Source organism: Atractosteus spatula, chromosome 1 (assembly GCF_055471065.1).
Source record: "Atractosteus spatula isolate fAtrSpa1 chromosome 1, fAtrSpa1.hap1, whole genome shotgun sequence".
Taxonomy (NCBI): Eukaryota; Metazoa; Chordata; class Actinopteri; order Semionotiformes; family Lepisosteidae; genus Atractosteus; species Atractosteus spatula.
The window spans coordinates 76,411,556-76,438,006 of NC_142706.1; the positions used below are offsets into that span (position 1 = coordinate 76,411,556).

At 47.9% G+C, this 26,451-nt stretch overlaps 1 protein-coding gene across 2 annotated transcripts in view; it reads left to right on the plus strand.

Moving 5' to 3' along the window:
• Positions 1-26,451, plus strand: part of exoc6b (exocyst complex component 6B) — a 151,838-nt gene that overhangs the window by 26,678 nt on the left and 98,709 nt on the right. For both annotated transcript variants that reach the window (XM_088919819.1, XM_088919820.1), the window contains exon 6: positions 1,036-1,240. In XM_088919819.1, the coding sequence (XP_088775945.1) occupies positions 1,036-1,240 (205 nt within the window). The remainder of the gene's footprint in view (positions 1-1,035; positions 1,241-26,451) is intronic.

Here is a 26,451-nt window from a genome sequence, read left to right on the forward strand (position 1 = left end):
CCTCTGCAGCCACAGCTGTGACGAGCTCTGTCCAGATGTCCCAGAGAGATGGGCAGTGCCCTCTGCAGCCACAGCTGTGATGAGCTCTGTCCAGATGTGCCAGAGAGACGGGCAGTGCCCTCTGCAGCCACAGCTGTGACGAGCTCTGTCCAGATGTGCCAGAGAGACGGGCAGTGCCCTCTGCAGCCACAGCTGTGACAAACATACTCTTCCCCTGGCTTCCATCTGCTGCTTCAGTGTGAAAGCTTTCTCGCCAAGATCTTGTCCCGAACTTGACCCTAGAGTCACTTAATCTCGTGGCCCATAAATTGTGATGAATTCAGTATTTATTTGCTTTGCTCTGTTTTTATTCTGTTCTGGCTTGAGCGTCGCAGTCAGGATTGCAAGTGCGAAGGGTCAGCCAAGTGTGGCCCGACGTGAGCGTGCCTCTCTGACTCAGGGGCTCCATCGCTCTCCGTCACCGAGCGACCTGACAGCGCGCTCCTGCCTCTGCCTGGCTCCCTGCCCAGAGCTCGGGGGCTGTCTCTGAGAGTTTAGGCCTTTTAGGTTTTCTAATGTGAGGTTTCTTATTTATTAATTTCTTAATTTCAAACAAGCTCTCTTAGCCCAAAGTACATGTGAGGTGATTTCATCAGGCTGAGTAGGAGGAAAGGATGTCAGTGAAACACCGCTTGCAGACAGGCTCAGTGCATTGCTGAATGTCTTCCCCTGTACATTTCTTGGCGATAAAGATTCCTGGAAAGTATGGTTCCTGGTGAGAAAATACTCTTCTATTTGAAAGCGCTTGCTGGTTGAAATGAAAAGCAACTTGACCCAGGAAGAAAATCTGAAAGGTCAAAGATGCAAAATGAAAGGTACAAGATACATGAGGTGTCACATCCATCTTTCTTTTCATATGTGCTCTCATCATGCAATGTCTGTTCCTGGCTAGGTTTCCTAGCCTTCTGTCTTCTGCCCGCTTGTGTCTCCTGTCCTCTGTCTGTCTCTCGCGCTCCTCCCCACTCCGGCCCACTGACCTGCCCCTCTGTGCTCCAGGCACTATCCTGCCCTGCGCACCCTGGAGCAGCTGGAGCGCGCCTGCCTGCCGAGGGTCAGTCATTACCGCTTCTGCACCATCATGGCCGAGAACATCCCCCGCCTGCGTGAGCAGATCAGGGACGTGTCCATGTCCGACCTCAAGGACTTCCTGGAAAGCATCCGCAAGCACTCGGAGAAGATTGGAGAGACCGCCATGAAACAGGTGCGTGTCTGCTGGCTGGGCAGCCCTTTTCTCTCGCTCACACAGGTGCCCGCGTGGGCACAGGGACGGCCTCACGATTCCAGGGCAGGAGGGCGTCCTTTGCGGTGCGGTTAAGTGAGTAACGTAGAGTAACCCAGAGAGCTGCGCAGTGGATTGGACTGAAGCATCACCCTAGCCACTCCCTTGTCTTCCCACGTCACTGCTCCTCCGCGCCAGGAGACGAGATCCGGCGCACGGATCTGCAGGAAAAGCTACCCAAGTCCTTGCAGCTGCCAGGCAGCGGCATTCTCTTTCCCCCCACTCCTCCTAATAAAACGCCTTCCCTGGATGTGGAGTGAGAGTTGGGAAAGCAGGAGGGAGAATCCTCTGGAGAGCGAGGGTGGGGGGCTGGCTGACATGTTTTGTGCAGTTTTCTGGGGAGCTTGGTGTGTCAGTACTGGAGGTAATTGTGCGATTCCTGCTGTCTCTTCAGGCCAGTTCTGTGCTGTATCCTTTGCTGTCTCCCTGTAGCAAGGCGCTCCCTCTGTAGTGTGTAGTAGTCGCCTGACTCATGTTTGAAGGCTTGCGCTGGCATGGGCAGCCCTGCGCTGGCATCACGCCCCTCGGTGCCACTGGTGTGACTCACCAGTGTGGTGCTCGGTCCGCACGTGGTCTGTGCCTCTCCTCCGCGACCCTGCGACCTTTCCTCCGATTGGCAGCGCGCGGCGCCCTGACGTTTCCTGCGGTTCAGCCAGAGTTGAGAGATAATTGCTCGAAGGAGCAGCGGTGGGGATGGTATGTGTTTTTTTTTTCCCTGCTTCCCAGCCCCTCGAGGCCCAGCTTTGAATCTGGTCCGGATTTCAAAGCATGTGCTAAACTTCTCCCTGCTGCTGATTAAACCAGCGCGCCCTGGGGAGGAGAGGGGGACTGGCACAGGCCCCAGTGAGGCATCTGCTGAGGGGGCGCTTGTTTATTAAAATGAAAGTGTGACAGGCCAACACATTTCAACCTCCATTATGGCTGCTCTGGGAGGAAATGTCTCTGTGTGATTATAATTCCTTTATCTGATTTCCCAAGGACATTTATTCTCTCCGCTCAGATGAGAACAGCTCCCAGTTCTTCAGCTTTTTTTTCCCCCTGTCCTTTTTCTCATTTATCTTCCTGTTAGCTCTTTGTTGTGTTCTGCTGCATCCATTGAGAAGGTCCAACTGCATCTGCAGGCCGTGACAGAGGTTTAGACGAGCAGGGTTCAGTCTGTGCGCTGGAGGGTCATGGGGAGTTTTAGACGAGCAGGGTTCAGTCTGTGCGCTGGAGGGTCATGGGGAGTTTTAGACGAGCAGGGTTCAGTCTGTGCGCTGGAGGGTCATGGGGAGTTTTAGACGAGCAGGGTTCAGTCTGTGCGCTGGAGGGTCATGGGGAGTTTTAGACGAGCAGGGTTCAGTCTGTGCGCTGGAGGGTCATGGGGAGTTTTAGACGAGCAGGGTTCAGTCTGTGCGCTGGAGGGTCATGGGGAGTTTTAGACGAGCGGGGTTCAGTCTGTGCACTGGAGGGTCATGGGGAGTTTTAGACGAGCGGGGTTCAGTCTGTGCACTGGAGGGTCATGGGGAGTTTTAGACGAGCGGGGTTCAGTCTGTGCACTGGAGGGTCATGGGGAGTTTTAGACAAGCAGTGCTACAGGTCTGTGTAAAGAATTCAGATGTACTATTTTGTGGTGTTTTGGGACACAGATCAGTTCCCTGAGTTGATAGTTCTTCATGGTGTTTATTGGTTTCAAACCCCCTTTCTCCAATTTAGAAAAGGCTCTTCTTCATGCAATGGAAAGTCACAGTACTGCACAAGTTTGCCAGTTAATGTTCCAAACTATGCAACTGTCCAGATCATTGTTCTTGTTAGGAACTTTCTGAAGAACAGTGATATCACTGTTATTAACCAACAGGTAACCAGTCTGTTATTTAAAAGCAGTAAGGCACCTGAGGCCTTAGGTTGAGATGGATATTGTTACTTCTTGGGCAGAACATTGGTGTTTAAGATGGTGTCTAAGTGAGTTAACATTTTTTCATGTTACTGCCTGTCTTTGTGCTAAAAGAATTGTTGAGCAACAATGCTCAGTTGGCATTACTGTATAGAATATGTAGCCTTTATTAAATTAAATAATGAGAAGGTGTACCTTGTACATTTTTCTCTTTAACCCAGATCATCACCTAACCTACTAGGCAACAGTGATATTGCAAAATTTAGTATGGGCCTGTCTGACTCTACTGAAAGGGAAACAAGGCTGAGATCTCGCAGGTGAGCCCCAGTCCTGACGAGTCACTGACACTCCACAGGTATTCCAGAGGTGTGGAAAGACATCCCTCATGGCTGGAAGATGTGCAGTGCAGTGTAAGATACGAGTTTGCAGGGCTGTTTGTTTCAAACGCATAAGCACCAGTCACTTTCTGTGACAGCTTTGCTTACTTTGCCCAGCTGGAAGCAGGTGCAGCTACTGACAGATTTCCAGCACGGTCGTATTGGCATTGTGAATTCTGCGTGCCTTTGAAAATCCTCTGAGTTAAGACTCAATCTAACTAAATTGAAATTCTTCATTAGCAGGCAAACACGTGATATCTTGGAGACTTTATGACTTTGACAAGAAGGTTCTGAGAGCATCCTCTCATTTCTCAGAAGCTGGCGAAGCTGCATGCTGGCGCCAACATGCAGTCACATCCTGGAGGACCCCAGCACTGGGAATTTGTCAGGTCTCGGGGTGATCTCAGTTTTGGCCAGGCAGACAGGCATGCACGCACCCACAATGTGGAAATGAGTCCCCTGTTACTCGTGGCCCAGTGTCTGAGCTGCTGTAGGTCAATACCCTGAGCAGGCACCTGGCCTTTCTTTCCTCAGCAGGGGACTGAGCCAGGCAGCAGGACTAAAATTCAAAAGAGATTTCTGAAAATCTGGGAATGAGTCTCAGTCAAATTCACTGACAGGGGAGTTGAGCTTGGCAGCAGTGTGAAGCAGTGGTCAGGGTTTTGGAATCGGAGCTGGAAGGCTGAGGCTTTGAATCCCAGGTGAGAGTGCTGTTGTAACCCTTGAGCAAGGGAGGTTACCTGAAGTGGTCCATTAACATACCCAGCTGTGAAGATGGGTACAAATGTTGCTTTGAATAAAAATGTCAACCAAATACATTGGTAATAGCTGAGAACACCGCTTTTAAAAACATTAAGAAGGAAACAGCAATTTTCAATATGTTTTGACAGGTGGTATTCAAAAAGCAGTTAAAATAGAAATTTTTGCTGTCATTTAGGGGGGCTTGTTAGTGTTGATACTGGCTCTTTAACTGGTGTGTCTGTGCTTGATGGGATCTTCACTGTGGGCTGGTGGGAGTCCACCGTGTCAGAACAAGCCACCTTGGAGGCCTGTGAGTGCGAGGCCATTGGCTGAGGACAAGCATGTGCAGAGCACATGCGTGTGCAAATGCAGCTGGCCAGGCCGGCAGGGCTCCGGAGTGGATGTACGAGAGCATTGATGTGGCGGGGAAACACTATCCTGTGGAGAGGGGGGCTGCAGCGCGCGGGGGGGGGGTAGCCTTCTGGGATTAGGGATGGTTGCGGCTGTGGGTTCTCTGTACTTTCCGGGGCACTGGGAAAAGAAGGTGGGGCGCTTGTAATTGCCGATAAAAGGAAAATGGGGGGTGGGAAAAAAAGTGTTGTTTTGGGTCCATCTGTGCATGGTTTTGCCAGAATTGTGGTCTGCAGCTAAGTAAGGCAAGGCAGGATTGAACTCAGATGGCACTCATTCTGCTGAAGAGCTTACAGCCCTGCTGAGGTGGCCGAGCCCCTCAAACATGAGCCGTAGGCTGTACACCTCAGGGGACCAGCAGGAGGTGTTCGCAGGTACAGTATATGTTTGCTCTCTCTGCCCGTGTCCCAGCGATTTCTGTCAGTGATTGCTGCCCCTGTCTTAGCCCCCCTCAGTTCAGTTCAGTTTTATTTTTTGTGAAGCTGCTTTTTGCGACAAGCTGTGACAGCTTTTTACACAGACTGTCCAGACTGGCTTGTACAGTGCGACGAGTCACGAGGAAGTTGCCATACCTGGATGTAAAGCAGAGCAGTGTCTCGCCGAGTCACTGCCCAGCGTCAGGAGCGGAGGAGAGAAGAACAGCCCTGTAAGGAGGAGAGGAAACCTCTGGGGGCCCGAGGCCTGGTGATGCGCCGCCTCTGGGCACGAGCTGTGTGTCGTGAGGTCGTGAGTGCACTTGCGTGAGCTGCGCTGAGCCAGGTCGTATGTGTTCTGTGAGGCTCAGAGTGTGAAAGTGAGTGTGCAGTGGGAGTGGGAAATCTCTGATTGTGTTGAATTGGTGGTACTCATCCCTGAAGATTATACTTAAAAATATTTATCAACCTTATCACCAATTTTCACCATTCACCAATTTTCCTGTGTGTTACTATAGAGTATGTCTTACATAACTTCGAGCTAAGAACTGTGTGAGCATGTGTTGTCAGCAGTGAAGTGAGTAAAAGGTTAATTTCACGTTGAGAAGTAGAAAGAAGAAATGTTTCGGCTATAGGGCCGACTTTATGTGTGTCTTCATCAGGTAGTGTGAGGTGACTTTACAGGTTTTCCCAGTTAACGGGAGACCATCTTGGCTCATGGCCACAGCACAGGGCCTGAGGTCTGAGCCAAAATGGTGTCTTTCTCTCAGAGCCACCTTTCACTATCTCACAGTAATACATGTCATCAAAGTGCATTGATTAATCCAAAGGGGAATTTGGACAGGGTTTCCTTCTAAAAGGGGCAGAAGAGGAGGTCAAGGGACAGAGAATTCTGGGGACTCCTGAACAGAGAAAAGCACCTGTTTCTGTTATCCAGTTCTTTTAAATGCAAGGATTTTTTGTACTTCTGTAAGCCCACGTTCTCAAGTCTTGCAATCAAGTCCCAGGTACAACACCAGCCTCACAGAAGCCCGACTGATGGACTGCATCCTGCAGCCCAGATCAAGGCAGTGGTGGATGATGCAGCCACGTGGGTGACACTGAGACTTGCTGAGCTGGGGGCAGAATGCCTAAATACACTCTTGACATCCCAAGAAGGTTCCACAGCCAGCATGGAATAAACCTTTACTTGTTTCTTAATACGCTATGGGTACTTTTAAGTACCCATATAACTAAACTTACTTCATTATAAGTTTATATATAACAGAAATGTTGTTTCTACATTATCCTAGGGGAAAAATCTTGGGATGAGCTTAAATTCAGGAAGTGATCTTGTCTGGGAAAAGCTTGGAGTGGAATATATATTCTCTAAATCTCAGGATTGAGATTCAGGATTGTGCGCTGGAAATCTTCCATGTTATCTGAAAAAAAAAACAGTAATCTTGTGAAATATTCCAGAGCATTGTTTAATATTTATTTGGACAAGATGTTATGAGAAAAAGCTGTTTTTCAAGCTTTCAACCATGATCTGATTTGATGAAAGAGCCCAGTTCTGTTTAGTTGCTGGTTCTGTACTTTCGATTTTTCTGCCCAAACAGACTATACTGTAAAATCGGGGCAGCAGGAGTTCCCCAGTAAGCCTGTAGTCTAAAGCTTTCAGGTATTCTTACAGCCATGTGTAATACAGCTTTTATCCAGAAAGCATCAGCACTCCAGGGCTTGCCCAGCTGAAGCCTGTAATTACTGTAATTGTTGCTTTCTTGTGTTGTGTCTGTTTTAAATGAACATAATATCCACACTTGTGACAGAGTCCTGCATGCTCCTTCTGCTGCTGAAGGCCCGGCATGGAGTTTTCTGAGCTCGGTGTATGATCACGTGCCCAAACTGCTGGGGTTCTGCAGACAATTGAGGTCACACACACTAGCTGTTGGGGTTCTGGGGAGCTGGTTGAGGTCACACACTAGCTGTCAGGGTTCTGGGGAGTTTGTTGAGGTCACAGACGCTAGCTGTCGGGGTTCTAGGGAGCTGGTTGAGCTCACTAACTGTTGGGGTTCTGGAGAGCTGATTAAGGTCAGTAACTGCTGGGGTTCTGGGGAGCTGGTTGAGGTCACACACTAACTGCTGGGGTTCTGGGGAGCTGGTTGAGGTCACACACTAACTGTTGGGGTTCTGGAGAGCTGATTAAGGTCAGTAACTGCTGGGGTTCTGGGGAGCTGGTTGAGGTCACACACTAACTGTTGGGGTTCTGGAGAGCTGATTAAGGTCAGTAACTGCTGGGGTTCTGGGGAGCTGCTTGAGGTCACACAGTAACTGCTGGGGGTCTGGGGAGCTGGTTGAGAATGAGGAGGGCCAGGGGGTGTTGGGTGTGGGCGGGCTGTTTTGAAGTGTTCTGGAGGAGACACTGGTGTTTGGAGAGGTGCTGAGCTGGGGGCTGTGGGGGACTGTGAGAATGGGTTCGGCGCTGGTCTCCTCAGCCGGAAGACCGGTTTCCCGTCCAGACACCTGCAGCAGGACGCCAGTGGGGCATGAGGACGGGCAGCCGGTGTTGTGAGGGAGTAGGAACAGAACTGCAAGAGCAGACTGCCGGAGGAGAGGTACAAGCGTTTCATCCAAGGCTAGATGGTCCTGTGTTGCATATACATTTTAGCAACATGGAACAGATGTCTCATGTTGTGTAGAAGACAGTTTTTGAATCTAATTAAATCCCCAGAGTGATTTGATTTTTACATTATCAGTCAGTAGCTTGTGCATATCAAACGCGCTTTTCTTTTGTCGTTCCTGCTCTTTTCTCCCCACTTGAGCTCCTCTGAATTGGGGATGTGGTTGACACCGGGCTGTCAGCTGGCTGGTTGTTCTTCTGCACCCACGTCACAGGGAAGCCAGCTGCTCCTGCTCTCTTCTTGCCCACTGAGGACAGGCAGGAGGTGACCCCTGGAGTGAGTGGGTAGGGTCGGAGCAAACCCATTGCCTACCTGCTGGTGGTTTATACTGTGTGTCCTCTCTGTAAGAGCTGGCACTAGTACTTTATTCAAGGTGGGTGTGGGGCGCACAGGAGTAATAGAAAAATCTAAAATGACAATAAAAGGGGTTATTTTTAGAGCTCCTAGCATAAAGGCCAGGAGTAATTAGGCAGTTTGCTTTGCGCTCCTCGTGCTCTGAGGCCGGAGTGGAGCACTGTTCCTCCCTCCCCGGTGTGTTTCTGCAGTAATTGAATGGCAAGGGCTCCCTGGCCGGCTGTGGTGTTTGAGCTGACAGCCTTCTCCCTCCAGCAAGGCGCCTCTGGGATGTCCTCGCCGTGCTGCCGGGTTATTCGGTGGGGGACAGACCCCCTGCAGCGAGGGGCCCGACCGCCTTGCCCAGAATAACTGGCGCGAGCCGCCACGGCCGCGCATCTCTGTGAAGGTGAAAGGTCAGGAGGCACGGACTCTGGGTGAGCTATCAGCTGCACGGTTGCCTGTTCCAGGTGGGGTAGGGGGTTGGAACTGCGGGAGGATTCTGTCTTGTGCCTGATGGTGCAGGGAGCGTGTCTGCAGTGCAGGGCAACAACGTTTCGAAGCAGAGCCGTACCTGAAGAGTTCAGCGGCGCGGCGACTCGGAGCCCCTCATCTGCGCAGACGCCCCGCCGCGCGCAGGGAGAGAGAGGATAGCCTCAGGGTGCATCCTGGCAGCTCGTGATATAAAAGTGAGCAAACCTGCCAGAGGATGAAAAGCAGCTGTGGTAGTACCCCAGCTGTGCCTGGAAACCCAGAAGTTTGGAGTGAATAGGAATTCACGGATAGAAATGAAAGCAAAACAGGTTTGAAAGAAGTATTTCGACCCAGAGTTCACTAAAACAACCACATGGACTGTTTTTTATGTAATTTAGAATACTTGCAGAACCAATGAAATCAAGTCCGGTCCTGGAAATCCGCCTATTTTCTGTAAGTTGGGATTCATGACTGTGCCGTCAGACTCCTGGCCCGTGCCGTGTCTTCACCTGAGAGCACTTCGATCTCGCAGTGGAAGCAACCTGGTGAGGCCCAGCTGGGTGCCTGTGTGTGAAAGCTCTTTCACCAGCACCCGCTGGGCCTGGTTTCCAGTCTGTTTTATTCGTCTTGGGGGCTTGTAGAGTCTTGCCCGATCTCGTGTGTGATGTGTAGGACGCCATATGGAGGGCTGAACCCCTGTACGCACCCAAGGCTGACTTTGGTGCATATGGGGAGGCCCACAGGGCTTTTTTCGGCGTGTTGTATGCCTCAGAGTAAAGATGTGCTGTTACTGAAGTGTCTAACTTTTAACACTGAATTTAAATCCTAACCTACCTGCCAGGGCAAACCTGTACACAGCCTGGTGCTGGAAGAAGGCTCTTGACAACAGTAGAGTGTGGGCTTTGTGATCTGTAATTAGTGGGTGAGCCGTAGTGCTGTAGTTTTAATTAATGTGGTGCACAGTTTTATAAATAGGTAAATGTCAGACAGCTGAGTGTTTGCCAGGGACTGAAATTTATTGGCCTCCTGTTGCAGTCCATTACAGCTGGAGTCCTTATTTAATGCACCTTAAGGTCAGAATAAGCCTGATGATATTTCCCAGATTGTTGAAGGTTGTCCTTGGCTCAGCTCCCTGTATTTGAAGTGCAGTTTTCCAGTTAGATGCATCACATTTGCCGGGTGACTGCAGAGTTCAGCCACTGCCTCCGGGCTCCTCGGCTCTCCCCACCTGTACGATGGGAAAAACAGCCTCTCGCTCGAAGGCCTGCGTTTCTGTAATTGTGCCCCGGAGCTCAGCTAGGTTACAGCTCTGTAGCGTGACTGCGAAGCGGCTCAGTCCCAGTTGCTAAGTATTCATATGCCACCCATCTGCAGGAAATTTGCGTCTGTGGCAAAACCAGCTAACATGCACCATGTGCTGTTTATTGTGCAATCAGGGCTCCGCTGTGGCGGTGTGGACTGCCTGGGCCTTCCCAGGAGGAAGCTGTGATGCGATGAGTGCCTGTGAGAGGACGGCAGCTATTGGCAGTGTTTTCAGAGCCTAATCCCAAATGGACTAGATTCAAGATTAAAGGTCACACGGTGGTCATGACAGGTCATGACCTGTCAGGAGGGTTCCAGTGTGTTGTAGCAGCTCTTTACACAAATTTGAGGACATTAGACTCCCCAAGAACAATTACAAGTAAGAGGAGGCAGAACACTTCCTTAATGCCTGTGTAGTTCCTTGTAGCTATTCAGATCCGGAGCTCCATCTGTCTGGTCCTGGGAGGGGCTGGATCAATCAGGAGATACAGTATTGCTTGGAAGCACTTTTGCACACCCTTGTAATTCCTTGCTAAGGAAATAGAGCTCACAGGTTTCTTTTGCGGCTCAGCTTTGTTCAAAGTCTGTTTTGCGCTGTGCTTCTGTGATTTTGTTTCCAGTGAGATTCTTTGCATAAACTACTAAATAAGTTGACAAACTTGACGGTTCGGGGGCAGGAGGTTACCCTCGTGTTGCGGTGCGGGTCTGTAATAAGTATTATGTCCTAGGATCTGTGGAGGAGTAATACATGACACCTCTTTCCCTTCCGAGACAATGACCAGCATGGTAATGCAGTCCAGTCCTGGCATTGTCAGAAGTGGGCCCCGGTCCTGCCCAGAGCGGACCCGGAGCTTGCCAGTTGCTCTTGGCACGTGCACTGCCCATGTGGCGTTGTGGTGTACGTGCTGACGACCTGCCTGTGCCAGACTGTGGATTGCGTGCACTGTAGAGGTTACCGCAGGAGGCACGTGGTAATATGAGGCCAGTTCAGCAAGACTGTGCTTTCACAAACACGTGGCGTGAAGGAGAGGTGCTTTTTGCACAGGGCACACTCATGCAAGCACGTCATATTCCAGATTCCAATTAAAATATGTAAATGACACTTAACACAATAGCTGTCATGCATCCCCTCTGCCTGTTGTGAGCTTTAGAAAAAACTTGTAGACAGGTTGAAATCATGTGCTCATGCATTGCATGCAGGGCTAGATTGTCTATCATTCAAAAGTTTGCATGTTTCTCAGACCTAAGAACATAAAGCTCACAAACGAGATGAGCCCATCATGCTCGTTCGGTGAAGGCTCAGAATCATCAAGGCAGTGACACCCAGAGGGAGAGCGGTCGCCCTCTGAGCTGGAGCAACATGTTCCAGGCTAGTGAGACAAGGCTCCTGACTCAGAGGCCGACTGCAGGATGTGTGCTGATTAAACAGAGAACAAGATATGTTTAATATTATTTTAACTGCACGGCGGCCTGTGCATTTTTACTCAGACTAAGGAGATCTGACATGGTTCCACAGCTTGTGCTTCTCAGTCCGAGACTTTTCCATTTCTGTATATGCTTCTGAAGAAGGACAGAGTTAAAGTGACTCTGGATACTCCTATGTTTGTCCCTGCAAAATTGAATTATACTCCTGCAGTTTCAGGGGATCTCCATTGTTTTTTTTAACTCTCCACATGCATCTGCAGGGTAATTTTGCTGTGTGAATGTCTCTCAATTGAACAATCAGGGCTGGTTATAAGGGTCCTCTATTTTTTGGGGAGGGGGCTGTGATTTTGGATTTGATATCAACAGAGGTGTGATGAGCACAAAAAGCAGCGGGGTTTTGCTGTGGTGTGCTCAGCTGTAACTTTGTGGTACTTTTTGCTATCGTGGGATATAGTTGATCTGCTTCTAGCTAGAAAATTCCAATAAATGAAAATCAACAGAATGTCTTTCAATCAATGGATACTCAGTCTGCAGTTTTAGCTGGGACTTATATGCTTGTTTCTCAGATATTATCTTTATATTCAATAACTGCAGACCTTCATTTCCATACTCTCTGGTATAACGTGTTTCATGTGGAAGTTTGGTTGGCACTTTTCTAGATGCCTCAGTTAATTATTTTGAAATGCAGATACACAAAACATGGAGTTTTCAGAGTCCTCTGCATAAATATTCCTTCGGTTTAAAAACACCCTTGTCCAGGCAAAATTCCTGGAGATCTTAGTTCTGGTTGTTGTGGATTCTTAGAATTTCTCCTAGAAAAATTAGCAGCTTATAGTTCTAAATAGAGACCTCAGAATCCAGCCTCACAGGCCAGAGACAGCGCCATGGTTGAGTCGTGCTCACAGGCCAGAGACAGCGCCATGGTGACAGTCGCACTCACAGGCCAGAGACAGCACCATGGTTGACAGTCGCGCTCACAGGCCAGAGACAGCGCCGTGGTGACAGTCGCGCTCACAGGCCAGAGACAGCGCCGTGGTGACAGTCGCGCTCACAGGCCAGAGACAGCACCGTGGTGACAGTCGCGCTCACAGGCCAGAGACAGCGCCGTGGTGACAGTCCCGTTCACAGGTCAGAGACAGCGCCGTGGTGACAGTCGCGCTCACAGGCCAGAGACAGCGCCGTGGTGACAGTCGCGCTCACAGGCCAGAGACAGCACCATGGTTGACAGTCGCACTCACAGTCCAGAGACAGCGCCATGGTGACAGTTGTGCTTGAGTCCATTTTTGCGCTGGTGCCTTGTTAAGTCCTCTTTGCTCTAGATCAGTGGTTCTAAAACTTTTTGGACCATGTACCACCCTTGATCAAACCAAAGCATCCAAGTACCACCTACAAGTCATCTTCTCATAGGAACCCCAGACATTCCCAATGACCAACATGAGCGCGCGCGTGTGCACACACTCACATACACTTTTAATAAATATTATAATAAACTTTATTTGATATAGCACCTTTAAAGGTAGCTTCTCAAAGCGCTTTACAGAAAAAAAACAGGAACAACAACAATTAAAAATAAACAATAAAAAAGCACCATTTCAGTGAGAGGGGTGAGACTGTTTAGTCGAGCAAAGCAGATGTGAATTCATTTTTCGAGCCTTGATACAATTCACAATGGAGTCTAACAGATTTTAAATCGTCAGGCATTTTCTTGACGGCGAAGGTCTCGCGGTGGATGTTGTAATGCGTACATTAATTTCTGGAGCAACCTCTCTAATTCGTGCAACTACACCGCTGTGTCGGCTTGTCATTGCTCTAGCACCGTCTGTACAAACTCCAACGCATTTTATCCAGCCGATGTCATTCTCTTCGAATAAATTCATTCAGAAGCTGAAATATGTGCTCTCCTGTAGTTCTTGTTGGTAGCGGGTTACAGAACAGAAAGTCCTCATGGGATGTGCCCTCTTACTCGTATCTAACGTAAACGAGGAAATTGGCCAAATCACCGGCATCTACAGACTCATCTAATTGCAGTGAAAAGCAGCCGCTCATCTTAACGCGCTCCATCAGTGGAATTTTGATATCGTCCGCCATATCAATAATTCTGTGAGTGGCTGTGTCTTTCAGAGGGGGCAGCAGGTCGAGCTGTTTAGCAGCTTTTTCTCCACAGACAATATGTGTCAGCTCTTTTCCCAGCGGTAAATAAGGTTCTTACCTGCTTTAGCAATCCGCAAGCTTGCATTTTTCCCCATTTCCGTTTCAGGAGTCTGTCTCAGAAGTTAAAAGAAGTTTTTATTTCATGTGCATGGGAGCGAAACACAGAGACGCTCGGTGTATTTTTCTCAAATTAGAACAGTTCTTAAATATTTTTCTGTTATCACGCTTTCGTGTGCTCACAAGATTACCTGCGTTCGTAGCACGTATTTCTATGCATTCCTGTGCTTATAACATTGGCATTGTTCCAAAATCACGCACATTCTCCTACCCCCCTATTTGCAGGAGATAAGTTTTTTTAAATACAATTGGTCACTTAAGTTCGTAGCACGAATTTCTATGCTTTCCTGTGCTTGCCGGTGTTCCAAAATCATGCACATTCAATAACATCTCTATTTGCTGGAGATAACATTTTTTAAATACAATTGGTCACTTGCGTTTGTAGCATGCATTCCTCTACAATGGTATAGAATTACATTGTAGCTCTTCTGTCCACTCAAGTATTAGCGCCCGCTGTATCGTAGTACGTAGGCTGCGTATTCGACATGCATTAAAATAGAAAATATGAAAACCCATCCCGGTTTTTCATCCCGGCACACAACAAAGATCCAGGGTCATATGGCGTACCACCTGGCAGCGCTCTGCGTACCACTCGTGGTACGCGTACCATAGTTTGAGAACCACTGCTCTAGATAACTCCCCTCTTGCCCCTCATTGTGCACGACCCTTCTCTGCCTGGAACACGACCCCCCTCGCCTCCCGGCCCAGCTGCAGATAGTTAGCGACAGATTCACTCAACGTGCTGCTAGGGGTCATCTGTTTCCAGTTTTTTGATCCCGAAACAGTAAATGTTGAGAACATACTTTGTTACATTCAATTTCACTTGTTGTGGATTTTTGGAATCGCTCTCTGGCCACATCTTTCGCTGCGCTCGCTGGGGTTTGGATGGAGAATGCGAGGGTCGCTCAGTACTAGTTTTTTCCCCCCCTCTGTCTTCTGTTCCAAACTCCAGACCCTCCGGGCCTGTGTCACTGCGGACTTTCCATTAATGTGAAACATGAGGGCTCTTTTCTCTTCCCTCTCAAATTACAAACACGTTTTTTCATTATAAAGTTGTTACCACTCCTGGTAAACAAACAGAATGTAGCAGGAAAAGCCAAGTGTTTGTCACAAGAGCGTTCAACTATTTTTTAATATGAAGCAAAGGGGGATTGTGTGTTTGTGGTTTTGAGTGTTCTGTGTATGTGTATTTCTGAATCTACCATGTAAGCAAGCATTTCTGTGTGTGTGTCTGAAGATGTAGAGCTTACATCAAAAAGGAAAAGACTGGAGCATCCTTTTTTTTCCTCACTAGAAAGTGATGAAGAGGACATTCCACTAAAGAAGACACAATAAGCACTTGTGCAATAACTCTAATTGGGAATGAACTATGGTTTATCATCACTCAGAATCAAGTTTCAGTTTATCAGCAGAGTAGTGTGCCTCAGAGAATGAACATAAAGTTAAAAGCCAGTTAACAAGAACAGATAGCTGATCTCTTTGCAAACAGAGCTGTGTTTCCTCCTTGTTTCAACAGCACAAATGTGCAGGGTATCTTGGCAGTGTCTTTTCCAGTGTCCTGGCTGGGAAACAACACAGGAGTCTAGAACAGAATCTGCATTAATATCTTTGAGTGATTGTTGCCTTTGTGGCAGAGCTGCCAGTGATTCAAATGAGGTACCATATTTCTGTGGGGGCCTTCTTGTGTTAGATAGGACACCCACGGGTCAGCTCCTGAAGTACCTGAAAGAAGATGGCTTTTTCCTCAGTATTGCTCAGATTCCTCAATTTTATTCCTCCCCATTATTCTGTTTTGTGAAGAAGCGTGACTTTTTTCCTCCTTACCCACACACACTAGCCCCACTTTCTGGTGTAGAAGCAGCGTGACACCCGAAGTGAACCGTTTCTCAGATAGGGAATCGGACCCCAGGGCAGGGCCTTGGGGGGCAGCCCATGTGCAGACAGAGTCATTCCCCTTCCATCTCGCCTCCTGACTGCCAGGCAGAGATGCTGCAAGCCGCCGTCCTGGAAGAATAGGAAGTTCCTGTGAAAGGTTTGGCCTCAGAATCGTTCCACCAAGACACTTGCGCCGCAGGCCGGTCAGGCAGGCGAGGCTCAGCTCCCTGCTGCCTCCCTGTGGCCGCAGGCTGGCATAGCTCCGGCCGCTTCCAGCGACTGATTTACACAGGCCCCTCACAGTGACGGATCTTCCGCTGTCAAAAGCTTCTAATTACCTCTGTAGGAATCCATCTTCCTTTTCTTTCTTTTTTTTTCTTTTTTTTTTAAATGTAAGACAAAAGCTACAGGGCCACCAGCAACGTTTCCGGTGGAGGTCCACCAGCCTCAGCTGTAAATCTGCTTTGCTATGTCTTTGCTGTGGCTTCCTCTCTTTGCTGCGCGGACCTGGCTGAACTGTGCCTGGACGCGCTGAGATCACAAAACTGTTCATGCTTTTGAAGTGAAAAAGGCAGGCGTGGTGAACTGTACAGTACTGTAGTAGGCAGTAGCTGTTCTGTGCTTCCTCTCCTAAGCCTGAGCCGCTGTTGGTCATGTAGGAGGTCCACCTGGTGCCTCCTGTCCAGTGTTGTTGCTCCTCCAGCTACTGAAGTTCATCCTTGAGCTGGGCTGAAAAAACTGCACTGCCTGCTGTTGGCATGAGTTAGAAAACAGTGTAAACTCCACCGTGCAGAGCAAGTGTGGGACTGTCAAGAGCTGAGACCTGTGCCATTCCTGACTAGTTTAAGAATGTTTGTTATACATCCAAGACATTTTTTTACTTCTAAAAAAATCTTTAAAGATTTACACACTGTTATACAGAGCCTCTTATTTAAAAAGAAAGGAGAGCTAACTACTGTATTTAAATGCACTAGTCAGCTTGCTAAACCAGCCTTTGGATACCCAATTCTTTTGCTGTGTTTAGCTGGTCGCTGACGTTTTCATGGTTTGCTGTTTGTTTGCTGGTGCCAGTCTCTTCAAAAACTCTGTAACAGCTTTGCTCTTCAGTTATTAAATTTACAGTCAGTGGAGTGATCCTTTTGATCCTTTTGAGCTCTCTGCGTCCTTTGGAAGATCATGGCAAGTCTGTATCGTTCCTGTTTAATACATAACTCCAGCTGTGACCAGTAGGTGGCAGCAAAACGAAGACCAGGCATGCAAAGATTGTACAGTGGACAGTGAACAGTTTCTGCCCAGGCTTCTCCAAACAGCACCATTTTTCCAAGAAGTTGCATGGAAGCCGACTCGTGGCAGAACGTTGGAGGCACGTGCTCATTTAGCCTGGAGTAGCGGGCTGACTGTGATCCTGCTGCTGGCGGCAGGGGGAGCGCAGCTGAAGCCAGCACCTGTAGTTTCTCCCAACCGCCGAAGGCGCGAGGACAGCCGGCTGCTCGGGGGTCGGGGGTCGGGCCCCGGAGGCGTGCGTGTACCGCGCAGGTGCTGGAGCTGAACTACTGGGAGGCGGAGGTGGGAGGTGGGAGCGAATGTGGCGCCGACAGAATATACAGAGAGCTAAAGTTCGTGTGCGTTGGTGGAGGAAACGGCTTCTTTCTTCAACTGCCTTCAGCGTGAGCTCAACACTCCTAGAGCCCCCCGGCCCCGGTCTCAGGACCCCCTTGCATGAGCTCCTGCACAGGGGACGGAGAGACGAGTCTCTGAGAGCAAAGCGCTGCTTAGTGCAAACTGGAGCGACGACCGTAAAAACAGCAGCTTTGAACCTCGGTCTCGGTCTTGATTGACTTACTGCTGGGCTTACAATGTCTGGGCGCCAAATTAATTACCTTCCAGAACACCTTCTGTTTAGAGAAAATTTAAACGCTGTGAATGCAAAACCACAGAGCTCTGACTGAGCAGCTTACTTGCTGTAGGGTAGGGAAGCCCTACTTCTGTGTGGAAGGATTAATAGGTCTCTTTAAGTGTTCTGCTTGTTGAGAACTAATTAGGTAATTAAGTTCAATGAGGTAGTTAAAGTCTCAGGCGAAAGGAAAAACAGAAAACTTCTGGCCCCTTAGGTCTGAAGTGTAATTTTTTTTCCTTCGTTACATGTGTCGTCAGTTCCGTGTTTGTGTCGCATTCACGGTTGTCTTTTGGGTTAAACGAGAGTCGCAGCCCTGGGCATTGTCCTGAACAGCCAGTGAAAAGGCTGGGTGAGTTTGGAAAACTGAGCCAACAGCGCTCAGAGCCAACTGCACCCATATCCACCCCCCCCACTACACTGACGTCGGGCTCAGGCAAACTGCTTTAATCCAGTAGTTGTGATTATGATCTTGTGAACAGTTTTATTAATGACGGAAAGAAAGATAAAGGTTCCAGCTACACCAGTAGGGTTTAATACAAGGGCAGGTGGCAAATGAGAAAACAGAGGTGAAAAAGTTTCACCTGAGATATGAGCGCAGTACCTGTGTGCTCCTGCAGGGGTCAGGCAAGCCCCAGCAGTCGGCTGGGAGTGCTCTGGCAGAGCGCGGAGGCCTTACCGCCTGGGGTACAGGAGGGAATGGCAGCTTGTTTTGATTTTCCTGGCTCTCTGGCCCAGTGCGCAAAGATGATTTGCTGAGGAGACCCAGGAGACGAGGAGAGGATTGGATTAGCTGGATTAACCAGCCCCAAGGCTGCCAGGGTGGCCACAGCATGGTCAGCCTTCTTGGCTGGCTGTCCCCAAGCGAACCGAGGAGGGAGGCGAGCTCCCAGCGCAGCCCCGCTCGTCAGGTGACACTCCCAGGAACGTGACCGGGTACCGCGGGACGTGATCATGAGCTCGTTACCTTCCTGACTGAAGACGGTCATCCAGCTGCTTCCCGAAGATCCTGGGTTGCAGCTTGTGCAGTTTGTGTGTGAGTGAGGGGCCTCCTGCTTACACTTCTGAGCACTGCTGTGTGCTGCCCTTTGTCCTCTGGTCCTTGTTTTAATGGCTGAGCTTCTTCTCGGAGCAGTGCCCTGTTTGCAATGTGTGGTGAATTGTATTTTGGCATTTGTATAAGAACAGAAGATCAGTTGTAAACGAGAGGAGGACTTTAGGCCCAGTCAGCTCATGTGTGTTTTCCAAGGACTCCAAGGATCTCATCCGGCTGTTTCATGAAAGAAGCCATAATATCGGCTTCAATAACATGGCTGGAGCTTGTTCCCTACTCCCCAAACCCTTGTGGGCAAATAAGCGCCCCATTTTCATTTTTAAATGTGCTTCCCCTTAGTTTCCACCTGTGTCTGCTGGTCCGTGTTCCACTGCTGGTTCTGAAGATGTCCACTGGGTCGCCTAGGTTAGTGCCCTTGAGGATTGTGAGTGCTTTCCCCTCTGTTTCAGACTAAAAAGATTTGATTCTTTTAGGCTGAGAGTGGCTGACATTCATTTGAGCCTGGAAAATGTGTGTGTTTAAATCTGGGACTGATTCCAGAACACCAATAACTTCGGTAACCTAAGTTCTACAAAATAGTCTAAATGAGGTCTAAATAGTCCACTGTACTATTTTAACATCTCTGATAGTATATTATAGCATCTTTGTCTTTTTGATACCAAACAGAATGCTGAGATTGATCACTCTAGACTTTCTACCGTCACACAAACGTGGGGAGAGCATACAAACTCCAGCCAGATAGTCTCCCAGGAATTGAACCCAGGGCCTCAGCGCTGCAAGACAGCAATGCTCACCACTGCGCTACCGTGCCGCCTGTTTAACACTCGGAATGAGAGAAAAGTTTTGCAATTGAAGAATGGCTTGAGCAGCACAGAAGAATTATCCCTGGAGTATTCCTGAGGAAGCATCAGCGAGCACTCAATCATAGTCTTCCTACCCTTTAAATTATTAGCACATTGGCTCTCTCCCTGCTTCTAAAATGGATTATTGCATAACAGTAATTAACGAAGAAGAAAAAGTGGAATTTCTTCCGTTCTCTGAGATTCCCAGGTTCCAGGGGGACAGAGTGTTAGTGCTCTGACAGCTGAATACTTTGGCTTCTTGTGGCTCCATTTGGAAAGTAACAGGCATGTTTCACTGCAAACCCAGAATAAACATCTTCAAGTGAATAACTTGTAGGAAAGAAGCTTTTTTTTTCGGGAAGGAGAAAAAACATTGAAGTATTTTTTTTAATATATATATAATTCCCACATTGTTCCCAAGATTCCTAGTGTATTTCCAGATTTGGCCCAAGCTGATTAATTGAAGCCATATTGCCGTGCCTGTGATCCGGGGGAAGATTGATTGCCAATATCCAGTTACACATGCACTGTACAGAGAGGGGATGGGCAGAGCTGATGACAGACTGGGGGTGGGGGGTTCAGGTTGTCAGACAAGGTTACCTGCGGAGCTGAATGCATATGAGACTGGGCGTCGTTTTCTTTAACTCTCAAAGAGCTCAGACAGGGGCTGCACCTCCAGAGTTCTCCATGTACTGTATGGTTGGCCTGGCTTGCACAAAGCCAGAACTGAGAGCAGAGCTCAGCATTGTGCTGCTGTTTCCACTGGGGCCCTTGCTAGCAGGAAACGTCTGAGAGCAGAGTGGCTTCTGGAGTGTTGAACAGACCAGTTGGCCACAGACCAGTTCACTGCACACAGCGAGCATGGCCTGATCTGTACAGCCTTTCTGTCTACACTGGGGTAGATAGAGGTAGATGCATGGCTGCTGTTTCGGCCAGCTCCTTCGATTCTCATTAGGAATCCGAAACGCTCATGGCGCCAGAGGAGTCACACCTAGCAGTGATGTGGAGCTCCAGGCGGTGGGTCTCATCCTGTTCCCCCAGTGTGACTTGTTAAAGGAAGCAACATGTGTGAACAGGAGCCCATGCTATATCGAGGGGTCAGTGGCACAGAGAGGGATTGTCTGTGCAGGCTCAGCTCGTTCAAGATCGCCATGGCCAGGCAAGAGCGGCCCATTGAATTCAAGCCTCTGTTCTGCCATCCTGGCCCAAATGGAAACACCTACTCTGGCAGCGAGGGGATGGCAACGCTGCCCCCTGCTGGTCATTCCGGAGCTCTTGAACTCACATGCGCTTTGAACGTGGGAGAAAACTGCATCGTTTCTGAATGAAGTGGTTCTTCTTTTTTTATTGTTTAAACTTAAATACAAAAGTGTCTTTAGCGCTCAGCAAACAGTGGAAGACTAGGACAGCTGTGAGTAATTTCAGCCGGAGGTAAACTTTTAAATCTGAGGTGAAAATTGTGCTTCTCGCAGTTTTGCATATTTTCTTAGTGCCTTGTGTGTTTTCTGAGAGGAGGGACAGAAAAGGGGCCGAGGCACGAGAGCTCGGTCAGGGCTTCTCTCTACCTCAGGAGCTTCGTCGTGTTAGATATCCTCCAGCCTTTCACCCAGAAGCAGTACGAGCGCTTGTGTAGCCGGTGTTTTGTGATTCATGGCCTCCATTTATCATTAATTGGCCGTGGGATATAGTTGGCAGATTTTGTTTTTGCTAAAGAGACCATTCTGGAGCCGTGGGCTTGCCGGCACTCGTTTCCTCGTTACTGCCTGACGTCTGCACGGCCAGGCCTGCGTTCTGGGCACAGTGCGCGGTGCAATCAGCCTGATCGGGCTAATTACAGTCCGGGCGCCCTCTTGCCCAGCCGGACACACTGACCAGGTGGTCAGCTTCTGACACAGCATGAAGAAGGAACTGCTGGAGGGGGGTAGGGAGTTTGCTCAGTCCCCCATGCCCACTGGTGTTCATCGCTGGTGTGCTCTTTCCTGCAATGAGTCTTTTAACGAATTGGCGGGTTACTTGGTTACAACCTTTGCAGGTTTCATTTTTTATACTCGTAGAGATTTAAGATACTTAAGAACGCAAATACATAGTTAAAATGCGACCTCCTACCTGTTTAGGATATGAAAATAATTAAAAGAGTTTAATTTAAACCTGTTATTAGGAACAAGTCATTGGTTTATTCCATGCTGAAAAGAGAAGAAAGAAAACGCAATGTTTCGGCTGTGGAGCCTTCTTCGGGTATAAGCTTCCACTTATTACTCGTGCCTTTGCAGCCTACGCATGCTGACGCAGCTCCCCACCTGAACTGCTTCAGCCTATTATTAGGTCTGTTAGGGGTGCAGTTGTTGAAGTGAGCGCTCAGGTGGAGCAGAGTGTGGGATCTCAGGGCCTGGCTTAGGGCACTGCACTCTGGACTGAGGGTCATGGGGTCAGTCCCAGGTGGGTGGGGATTCTCAGGTGCTCCAAGCCTGAGCAGGGCTCTCCACTCAGATCACTCCAGGAAATGTCCGCTGTTTGAGCAGTATAAGGTCTGAATTTGGGCTCCTTCTGCAATTAATTTTCCTTAATACAGAGGAGATTCAACATGCTTTTTGCAGAAACACAATTACATAAGCTGTGGTTCCAGACTGCATTTTTCTCCTCTCAGTCACTTTCAGCACATATGTATTCCTGGAAAGAATAATCTAAAATTTTATTTTGTTCCCTTTCTGCTATCAAACTTCAGTTAAAGGCCTAACAATGACCGTACATGTATTGGTTTACACTAAGTTAGAAAAGGTATGAATCGAAACAAGCTCATGGCATAAATTTCACTCTGTCCAAAAGCTCTTGTTCCTGAAAAAAAGCCTCAAATGACTGAACTGCCAGCACATAAAGAATAGATTGTCATGTCAGGAACAAGGACTTGTTCAGCACAGATATGTGTTCCAGCACAGAAGGGACATCTTCGGACACTAGAATGCAAACTTCACAGAACTTTCCTCAGGAGCCTGATCAGCTTCAAGAAGGACATTTACTGCCACAGAGGCACAACAGGTGGTCTGCCCTTTAACACAAAGGGAGAGTAACTAGTTCTTACCCAGTTCTGGGTGTGTGTGTGCAGCGTTGTTTTGGATGCTGATTACAAAGGTACTTTTAAAGCATTGGCAGGCTTGGGTGCACATCTGTGCAAGACTCTCACAGGCAAGTGGTGACAATGCGCTGAGCTTCCCCACTTCTTCCTAAAGCGATGCTCTTGATTTTCTGCAGGGGCGGCTGAAGTGTACTCAGGAATCGGACTTTCTGTTAGTTGAAGCAGGAACTCTTTCTTTTGTGTGCTTTGTGGTGTTTCCTGAGATGAACAAGACGGCCGCCGAGGAGCTCTGAAGGGGCTCTGCTGGCCCGTGATGAGTAATCCTTGTGCGTCACTGCCTTGCCTGTTGAGCCAGGAAGCCCACTTCAAGACCAGGCAAGCTGGGTTTGCTCATAATTGAAAAGACTAAATGGGCTTTTCATTTCTGAGTGCTGTTTTTACCCTGCATAGAATTGGGGCCCAGGACTCTTAAGGACTTGTGATGTGATGTCCATTTGTGTCAGCCATTACATCGACGTCTTGCATACCCAGGGCCTGTAAACATGCCCTTCCATCATGTTATCCTGAAAAGCCCTCAAATAGTTCTGAATCTAGTTGTGACAAGCAGGCCTAGTTTTGCTGCTAGAAGACCTTGAATGTGCTTTTCTGTTCTACTGTTAATTTATTTGAAAGATGTTTTTATGCAAAGTGACTTAAATTTGTTCCCATTTATGTTTTACTAGAGCAGTTCACGTGAAGTGTTTTGCTCAAGGGTACAGCTGCAGTCTCACCTGGGGTCTGAACCCTCACTCCTCCAGCAATGAGTCCCGATCCCCCACCACTTCTGCACACTGCTATTCTGTATATACTGTACGTACCGTGCCTTGTAAAAGTACACACACACTTTCTATGGGTGAAATTACAAACTGATGCACTGCTTTTTAACTTAGTATTTTATTAAAAACCTGAATGCTCAACCTTTCTTTCAAAAGAGAAAAACTGAGATCTGTTGATTGCATAAGTATTCAGACTCACGAGCTCAAGATTTGATGGAAGCAACATTGACAGCACTTTAAGCTGCAAGTCTTTTTGGGTCAGGCTCTACCAACATTGCCCACCGGCCTGGTGCACTGTTTGCCCATTCTTCTTGGCAGATTTAACTCAAGCTCTCTCAAGTTGCTGAGGGGTCACTTATGGACAGCACTTTCCAAGTCCTTGCTGATAAGAAGCTGAGCTATAACAGTCTGCTACCGGCATGCTTGACAGTTGGATGGTGTTGAATGACAGATGTGTTATGTTGGGTCTGCATTATATTGAATATTTAAATGCTTTATATTGGACCAAAGATTCCATTTTTTTCTTGTCTGATCACAAAGCCCTTTTCTATGTGTGCAATAATTCTAGATGCTTTATTGCAAACCTCATGTGGAATTTGACATATCTTTCAGTTACACACAAGCCCTCCGGTATGATAGGGAGTGACCTGGGTATGGTTGCTCATGGACGTTGTCCCTCACTCTCATTCCACCTAGCCCAGCTGCCCAGTTTGGAGGGTCAGTCTGGTCAGGGCAGAGTCCAGGTGAATTTCACTTCTTCATGATCATTTTCACCATGCTCAAGGGCATATTAAGAGTCTTTGATATGTGCTTTTCCATTACGTTATTTCTGAGTGGTTTTCAAATTTCCTTGGTCTTAACGGTCTAATCTTTGCATGAAATCCATTACCTGAAAGAGAGATCTTGCACAGACCACTCAACTAATTGTGTGGCTCATTAAGGTACATTTGTGTATCCAAGTAAATTTTGGTTCGTCACAGCAAACATGTTTGAATACTTGTGCAACCTTGACTTTTCAATTTTTCTTTTATGTTATTTATTTACTTCTTTTTGTTCTTTGTTCTGAATGTGTGGATTAGATTGTGCATTTAACATACATTAAATGCTACTTCAAAGTGCCATTAGTTTGAAGGAACAGAATGTAAAAGCTGTGCAAGGGTTTGTGTACATACCCCCCTAACTGCAGTGAGCTAGTGCAGTGAGATTGTCTGGTAGTGCACACAACACAAGAAGCAGCAGGGTGTGTTGTGAGTGTGGAGGGACAAGGCACTGTAGGAACTGGGACATAAGACACCTGTGGCAATAGAGGCCGATTCATTTCACAGGCTTTCTGTTCTCGTGACGATGTGACACCGGGTGCTGGATCTTTCTTGCTCTTTCTGTTGAAGACAGACAGGCATGATGTTTAAGTGCGTTGCTTTAGTATTTTGTTTGCACAGTTTATCTGAGACTCTGCAGGTTTATAGGCTTCCATTTCTAAGTCACATTCTAGAAGGAATGAACCATGTCTATCCTTTGAAAGAAAAAAATGGCATCATTGTCTTTGTAAGATTAATCTGTGCCCTTTTATTTTTCACGTGGCGCAACCTTGCTTGACTTTGTGAATCGGTATGTGATTTGCTGATGAACAAGTAAGAACTGCTCCCATCCTGTCCCCTCCCAGACCTTGAGATCAGCGGCTCACAATGTCTGCCTCCAGTTGCTCAGTCTCTCCCACTGAGCTGTCCCCTGCAGACCTCAGCCGTATTCTGAGCCACTGGCATGCATGCAAACTGGAACGGAGCAGGAGTTTCAATTGCAGTAAGTTTCTAGCAAAAGATCTCGTCCTGTTCACTTTACTCCTGCCACTTCTCTAGTCTTCAGTCTTCACTGTCTGTGGCAGCTGTGGTCTTCTGCAGGGCCTTGCTATGAGATCTTTGAAGGGGGAGTGTGTGTCTGCTGTGCCGGAAAGGGCACGTGTCTAATTCAGGTGTTCTGAGAGCCAAATGCAGTCTCTGACGGATGTTTTGAGTGTGCCGTTTTTGATTTTTCAGCCCTGCCCAGGGCAATAAGTAGGTCAGGGTAATAGAGATGGTTCCCTTGGGTGCTGTTGTGTGGGAACACTGAAGACAAGTTTGACATAAAGGAAAATGCCAAAACACTGCTGTCTAACCCAAATAGCCAGGGCAGAAAACCAAGCACAACTTAAAATAATAATATTGAGCTGCTGCTGTGGTTATTCTCTCTTTTCCCCAATGCATTCCTAAAAATGTGCAGAACGAAATACAAAAGCACCTTTTGAGTTTTGTGTCACAAGTTGAATCGCTTGCGAAGAAGCTATTAGTACATATGCAGTATCAGGTGTGGTCACCATTGGCACCGAGATTGATGTCATTATAGGATGTTGGACCTTCACATAAGTTCCATGATGAATTGATCTGTAATTGCTTAATTGGCACAAGTGGTGCAGGTGACGTTGATAATTAAGGGTTGGCTGCAGAAAAGACTTGCTCCGAATCTAGATGCCAAGGTTAACAATAATAGGTTGACAGCCTTACTGCTGGTCTGTGAATATACAAAAGCATTCACGCCCTTCCAATGATATCCCATTCTGTTGAATGACAAATGAGATAGACACATTTTTTGCAGTTTATATTACTACCAAAAAATTAAATGATCAAAGAGACTTGCAGCTGCACGTCTTCTGGGGGTAAGTTCATATCAACTTTGCATATCTGGATGGTGCAGTTTTCACTGTTACTCTTTGCAAACTTGCTCAAACTCCGTGAAGTCGGGACATAGACCAGGCTACTCAAGGACCTTGACCTCCTTCACTCTTGTGCTTGAGGTTATTGCTCTGCTGAAAGCTGAATTTTCTCTCCAGGTTTAGGTCTTCACCTGCTTTAGTCTGCTCTTCCTCTAAGATCTGGCTGTACTCTGCTCCATGCATGTACCCCTCAGTCTGGAATGGCTTCCCAGTCCCTGCTGATAAGAAGCAGAACTAGAACATAATGCTGTTACCAGCATGCTTGACAGTGGGGATGGTGTTTACTAGGTGATAAAATGTGTTGGGTTTGTGCAAGTTGTTGCAGCACTTAACATATAATTTCAGAAGTTCCTGTTCTGTCTTGTCTGACCATAAAACCTTTGCCACATGTTGACAGTATCATTAGATGATTCGCTGTGAATTCCATGTGCAATGTGAGATGGTTTTGCCGCCCTGCCTTGCAGCACAGCCTTGCAGAGTGTGGGTGAATGTGTGAGTGACCGAAATTGTTGACTCGGGGACATTTTCTCCCATCTTAGCTGTTGAATTAGGTAGCGGTT